At 40.8% G+C, this 6,960-nt stretch overlaps 3 protein-coding genes across 3 annotated transcripts; all 3 read right to left on the bottom strand.

Annotated features, from left to right (window-relative positions):
* Window positions 1-3,846: 3,846 nt before the first annotated feature.
* Window positions 3,847-5,312, bottom strand: LOC106637463 (uncharacterized). The gene is made up of 2 exons (XM_089596401.1): window positions 4,574-5,312; window positions 3,847-4,490 (listed from the first exon to the last, which is right to left on the bottom strand). Exons 1-2 carry the CDS (start codon window positions 5,310-5,312, stop codon window positions 3,847-3,849), a joined length of 1,383 nt encoding a protein of 460 aa, XP_089452527.1.
* Window positions 5,313-5,471: 159 nt separating this feature from the next.
* LOC149375771 (uncharacterized) lies at window positions 5,472-5,945 on the bottom strand. The gene has a single exon (XM_089596396.1). It carries the CDS (start codon window positions 5,943-5,945, stop codon window positions 5,472-5,474), a length of 474 nt encoding a protein of 157 aa, XP_089452522.1.
* Window positions 5,946-6,029: 84 nt separating this feature from the next.
* On the bottom strand, window positions 6,030-6,401 carry LOC149375770 (uncharacterized). The gene has a single exon (XM_089596383.1). The coding sequence runs from the start codon at window positions 6,399-6,401 to the stop codon at window positions 6,030-6,032; it is 372 nt and encodes a 123-aa protein (XP_089452509.1).
* Window positions 6,402-6,960: the final 559 nt, after the last annotated feature.

Here is a 6,960-nt window from a genome sequence, read left to right as displayed (position 1 = left end):
ATAATGACTGCATTGACGACGATAATGACGACTTCTGTGGCACTGACGACATGATAATAATAATTATTATTACGATAGTAATAATAAAGTTAATAATGATAATAATTATAATGACAATAATGATAATAATGATGATAATAGTAAATAGAATATTCATGATAAAGATGATAATAAATACGATGATAATGACGAAAATGCTAATGGTTATGATGACAATAATAATGCTAAAAATATTAAGAATATCAATGAAAATAATAATAATAACAATGCAAATGATGATAACAAGAATAATAATGATAATTATGATAAGGATGACAAAAACAAGGACGACAATAATGATAATGACTGCGTTGACGACGATAATGACGACTTCTGTGGCAACAACGACATGATAATAATAATTATTATCACAGTAGTTAAAATAAAGTTAATAATGATAATAATTATAATGACAATAATGATAATGATGATGATAATAGTAAATAGAATATTCATGATAAAGATGATACTAAATACGATGATAATGACGAAATCGCTAATGGTTATGATGATAATAATAATGCAAAAAATATAAAGAATATCAATGATAATAATGATGTTAATAACAATGCGAATAACAAAAATGATTATAATGATAATAATGATGTTATTATTGACAACAATGACCACAAGGACTAGGACGCTAGTAACATCGACGACAACACTGACAACGACAATGATGACATGATGGTACTAATGATAATGATGTTAATAAAGATGACAATAGCGATGATGATGATTATGATGATGATAATTATGATAATACTAATGCTTTTAATGATGATGATTAAGATAATGATGATAATGATAATAATATTTATGATAATGGTAACAATCATAATAATAATAAAAATAGTAATAATAATAAAAATAGCTGTAATAATAGTGATGATAATGATAATAAAATTAATGACGATAATGATCACAACGATAATAATAATAATGAAGATTATAAAATAAATGATAATCATAAAGATGATAATGATGATGTTAATAATGATTATAATGAAAATAACCATAACAATGATAAAAATTATAATCATGATGACGACAACCATGACGATGACTCTGACGTCAATGTCGACGACTACAACATTGACATAGATGACGACGACATAATGTTAATAATAATGACGATGATGATGATCATAATAATAATAATGATAATAATAATAATAATGGTGATAATGATACTAATGATAATAATAATGATAATAATAATAATGATTAGAATGATAAAAATAATATTGATAAAAATCATAATAATGATGATGATAATGATGATTAAAATAAAACAAATAGACATAATTATAAAAACGATGGTAATGACAAGAATGACAATAGCAAAAAAGATGATAAAAATGACAGTAATAATGATGTCAATGATGCTAATGATGACGTTGGTGATGATAAAGATAATAATAATAATAATGATAATGATAAAGATGTTGATATTTGTAATAATAACAATGTTGACTATGACAGCAACAATATGGACTACGACAATGACGATGACGGTGACAACAATGACAACGACGACAACGACATGATATCAATAATGATAGTAACAATAATAATAATTAAGATAAATTTCATAATTATGGTGATAATAATTAGGATTAAAATAATAGAAATAAAAATATCAATAATAATAAAGACGATAATAATGATAATTAAGATAGTTTTTAATAGTATTTATAATCATCGAAATGGTAATGATGTTGATAGTAATAAAAATAATAATAATAATGATAATGCTTATGATGATAATAATGATAATTATGATAATTATAATCATGATAATAATAATGTTAATGTTGATTATGTTGATAATAATATTGGTGATGTTGATAATGATAATCGTATTGATTAAATTAACTATAATAATATTAAAAACGATAGTCAATATAATGATGATAATGACGTTGTTGACGACAACAACGACGATAGTGCTTACGATGACGGCGATGATGACAACGACACATTAATAATGACGATGACGACATAATAATAATAAGAACAATGACAAGACAATGATCATAATGATGATAATGATGATAATAATAATAAAAACAATTATGAGTGTGCCAATAACAACGACGACAATGACAACGACGTCAATGACAACGACTCAACAATAATGATCATGATAATACTGACGTCAATGATAATAATAGTGATGATGATAATGATGTTGATGATGATGATAAGAATAATGATGATGATCATGATAATGATGATGATAGTGATAATGGTAATGATGATAATAATGATGATAATAATCATAATAATGACACCAATGATGATTATAAAATTAATAACGATGATAATAATGATTATGATGATGATAATAACAATAATAATACTGAAAATAATAACTATAATAATAATGACAATAAAGATGACAACAATAATAATGATAATGATGATAATAATGATGAGAATGATACTTTCAATTAGGATAATAATAATAAAACTGATGAAAATGACGATGATGATGACAATGATGATGATGATGATCATAATGATACTAATAATAATAATAATGAAAATAATAATAATAATAATAATGTAATTAAAATAATAATAATAATGATTAAAATAAAAACAAATGGATATGGTTATAAGATCGACGTTAATGACGAGAATGACAATGGTGAAAAAGATAATAAAAATGACAATGATGATAATGTCATTTATTGTTAGAATCTGCTTGAGTTTGCTGGCCGGATGTGGGGGGAGGATAAGAATCGCGTCGGCGCAATTATCGCCTATATTAAAACTTCGATTACACTTTATTGAACAACTTACTTGTTTTTTATACAGGTGGTTAAACCATCCGAAGCACTAATCAAAGTAGGGTCGCGCTCGACCCTCCAGAGACAAAAATAATAGTAAGAAACTTAAAGGTATAGATATTATCGAAAATCATGACGCTTATCTTCTTGACACGCTGTTGGCTCTCTCTGTGCTTCTTGCGAAGCTCTGCACTCTCTTTTTACAGTCTCGACAGGCTCTGTCGCTGCGATGGTGGCACTGACGTGGGTGTGGCGCGCGAAAACCAAATATACCGCCCGCCTCGTTCCAGGAACGATTGCACGTGGTTTATTTGTGGCTATTATGAGCCTGGCCGCCCACCGTGAGCCCGGTGCCAGTCGGACCAGGATCTTCTGCTGCGTGATCAGCACGCTTAATGACGGGAAACCAGGCAATCTTGGTGATAGGACGGACATACTCTCCCTAGGCAGTTCTTACCCGAACGACGCGGACAGACCCATCTGGTCCCGGTTTGATGTTGACGATTTGGCCCAGTGGCCACTTCCCGATAAAGTTCAAAAGCGTTGGATCCACAACGAGGACTACGTCTTTAACGGCGAGATTGGGACGGGGCCGGAACCATTTTGTCCGTTGTTGCAAGGTGTTGAGATACTCGAGGGTCCAGTGGCGTCACAGCGCATCACGCATGCCTTGGACAACGGTCCAATGGGTCAGGCAGTCTAGGTTTTCAGAAGTGTTGGTGGCAGGCAGAGAAGTAAGGGGTCCTCCGATCAGAAAGTGAGCTGGCGTAAGCATGTCTAAGTCCTCCGTATCTCCAGATAACGGGCCCAGAGGGCGACAGTTGACAATCATTCTAATCTCTGCAAGCAGGGTTGAAAACTCCTCGAAAGTGAGGTGCCTAGTTCCAACCACTCGACGGAGATGAGTTTTCATTGATTTAACCCCAGCTTCCCACAAGCCTCTCAAGTGTGGGGTGGATGGTGAAATGAAATGCCAGTCGATTCCCTCGTTGGCCAGACTCTCAGCCACTCAATCCCAGTCGTGGTTGGCCCCAGCCATCAGCTGCTTGAGTTCGTGATCTGCCTCGTGGAAGTTCGTTGCGTTGTCGCTCCAGATTTCCTTTGGTTTTCCTCTGCGGCCTATGAAGCGAGTGAGTGCACCGAGGAAACTCGCTGTTGTTAGGTCTCCAACAGGTTTAAGGTGTAAAGCCTTTGACCACATGCAGATAAAAACAGCGACGTATCCCTTGACCGACTTGGCACCTCGACCCTTGGATCGGAGGATGGAGAAAGGTCCCGCGTAGTCTACTCCAGTTCGGCTGAAGGGCCGAGCGGGCGTCACGCGAGCTGTCGGCAAGGGAGCCATGAATTGGTGAAGGGGTCGAGCTGGTGCTTTCGAGCATACAACGCACTGATAAACTCGTCGCTTTATCTCCACTGCTCCTCCAACGATCCAAGCCCGTCGCATGACGTGCGAGTACTTTGAGCGAAAGCCGCCGTGCAAGGCTCGCTGATGTGCCCAGTCGATCACTAGCCTCGACAAGGGACATCTGGCACCTAGGACTGGTGGGTGTTTCTCTTTATAAACAAGTGGTGAGTGACGAAGACGGCCGCCAACTCGTAGTATGCCTTTATCGTCCAAGAAGGCGCTTAGCTGGCTGAGGGTCTCAAGATCTTGACAGGAAGAGAATTTTTCAAGGTCTTGACGTCGGCAGCAAAGTAACGAACTTGACTGAGCTTAGTGCAGCAAAGAAAACTGTGCTGGAGTTCTGCAACTGGGATTGGAGCTTCGGATTTCATGCAATCGGGTATTCTGATACCAGTCATGAGTTTCTTACACTCGATACGAGTCCTTAGTATCAAGATGAACCGTCGGCATCTGACGAGCACTCGGAGCATGCGCAGCAAATTAGAAAAGTCGTCCATGAAATTGCGGCTTCCTTGCAAGATGGTCAGGCAGGTGGTTGACGCGATGGTGTGTCGACCTCCGTCGTAGTGACCGGTCGGAGAAGGCGGCTGCTGTAAGGTTGAGGGCCACGTAGAAGATGGGCCTGTTAGCCAAGACGGGCCGGTCCACCAGAGGGTGTTGTGTTGAAGAGTCGAAGGTTCCGCACCCCTGGTAGCGATGTCAGCCGGGTTGTCGCTGGAGGAGACGTAGCGCCAGGTACCGTGAGCTGTGAGTTCCTGAATGTGATGGACATAACTGTCGACAAGATCGTTCCCAACAGGCTCGCTGGAGTGTAGCCAGCTGAGTACCGTGCTCGAGTCACTCCAAAGGTAATACGTACAATCCAAGATCGTCAAGCTCGCATCCACGAGTCTGAGTAGGCGAGCAGCAAGAAGAGCAGCGCTCAGCTCTAATCGGGGAATAGTCATCCATGTATTCTGTCGCTCCGGTGGAACGAGACCTTTGGTCGGAGAAAGCTTTGTCTTCGCGCCGATGAGACTCACATTTACCGTGCCAGATTCCTGCTCGACTCTGATGTAGACCACCATCGCCAAGGCTCTTCTGCTGGCGTCGGCAAAGGCGTATAGTTAGATCGAACTGGCCAGGGACGATTGAAGCCATCGAGTAAGGGTGAGTGAGGAGACGTCAGACAGCTTGGAGCGAAATGACTCCCGTCGCTTAGCGTAAGATGCCGGCAGTGGCTCATCCTACGTTAGCTTCGCCCTCCAAAGGTCTTGGATAAGCATTTTGGCCACGACAATAATGGGTGACATCCAGCCAGCAGGGTCGAAAAGCCGAGCCGCTTCAGCCAGGACACGACGCTTTGTCAGTGTATCGCTCTTGTTGAATGCAGGGGGGGAAAACCAAAAGCAATCAGCACTCAGATCCCAAGCAATTCCCAACTCATTCACTGGACCATCCGTGGTGAAGTGAAGCCAACTTGGTTGCAACAAATCTTTAACTCTCAAATCGTGCAAGAGAGATGGCGTGTTTGAGACCCACTTCTTGAGTACGAAGCCGCCTGCCTTCAGAAGTTGAACCAGTTGATCTCTGCCCTTTCTGGCCGTGTCCTCGTCGTCTGCGCTGGTCAAGAAGTCGTTGACATAAAGATTTCGGTGGACAGCGTCAACTGCTTCAGGAAAAGCAGCTCCTTTGTCCTCGCACAGTTGCGTTAGAGTCATCAACTCTAAATAAGGTGCGCTAGCCTCTCCGTAGGTGACTGTAAGCAAGACATAGTGAGTCTCCGGCTCATTTTCACCTTGACTCTAGATGACTCGTTGTAAATGCACGTCCTTCTTTCGGATTTGTATCTGACGGAACATCATCTTGATGTCTGCACAGAAGGCTACTCGGTAAAGTCTCCACCGAGTGAGGACACTGACAATGTCATTTTGTAATTTGGGCCCTGGATAGAGAGCGTCGTTCAGACTGTATCCCGTTGAGGTGAGGCTCGAGGCATTGAAAGCAACGCGAAGGCGCCGTCCACCGTCACTGCGCTGCCAGATGGCGTGATGAGGTAAATAGTTAACCCTCTGAGGGCAGTTCTCCATCTCCTGCTTCAATACTGGACGCATGTGGCCTAATCGGATGTATTTGCTCATGAATGCCACGTAGTGCTCTTGAAGGTCAGGATCCATTTTCATTCTCCTCTATGCGGCGTGTAAGGCTCCTCTAGCCTGGTTCAAGCCGTCTCCGAGTAGATCGATATAGTCTTCTTTGACAGGGAGAGGGACGACATATCTGCCACTGCTGTCTCTTGAGTGGTGCTGAGCGTAACAGGCTTCGCACTTGGCATCAGCCGGAGAGACTCGAACTACTATTGGTATTTCTTTGACCACCCAATACCGCTGCATTAGTCCCACGAGGCACTTACTCCAGAGTCCCGTGTCCAGCAGTATTGCTAGGCTTGATGTGGTAGGAGCCGGGGGATCGCCTCGAGCTCCGGTGATCGTCCAACCAAATATCGTTCGTTAAGCGATGAAGCTCCCTCGGCTGACGAGGCCGGAACGAAGAATTCGGCCATACACGTCTGCCCCAAGGACCAAGTTGACTGGTGTGGGTGACGAAAAGTCTGGGTCGGCCAGTTTGAGTCCATGGAACAACGCGTCGGCATTGAAGTTGAGCTTCCTGGAGGGAGTAATCAGACCGATATGCTGCAGTACGTGGGCGTTAACTTAAAAGACCTTTTGCCCATCG

Source organism: Copidosoma floridanum, unplaced genomic scaffold, assembly GCF_036245765.1.
Source record: "Copidosoma floridanum isolate Cflo_tuat_1 unplaced genomic scaffold, Cflo_Japanese_pri ptg000004l, whole genome shotgun sequence".
In the NCBI taxonomy this organism is placed as follows: domain Eukaryota; kingdom Metazoa; phylum Arthropoda; class Insecta; order Hymenoptera; family Encyrtidae; genus Copidosoma; species Copidosoma floridanum.
Note: the sequence above shows the minus strand (reverse complement) of the source record. Positions and strands in the feature narration are given on the sequence as shown.

Excerpts from the sequence above, each read along its gene's own strand:
- LOC106637463 (XM_089596401.1), bottom strand. The coding sequence starts at position 5,312 with ATGGTGGTCTACATCAGAGTCGAGCAGGAATCTGGCACGGTAAATGTG. Across the intron at positions 4,491-4,573 it reads AGTTGCAGAACTCCAGCACA|ATCTTGAGACCCTCAGCCAG; the intron begins GTTTTCTTTGCT and ends CTTCCTGTCAAG.
- LOC149375770 (XM_089596383.1), bottom strand. The coding sequence starts at position 6,401 with ATGGATCCTGACCTTCAAGAGCACTACGTGGCATTCATGAGCAAATAC.
- LOC149375771 (XM_089596396.1), bottom strand. The coding sequence starts at position 5,945 with ATGACTCTAACGCAACTGTGCGAGGACAAAGGAGCTGCTTTTCCTGAA.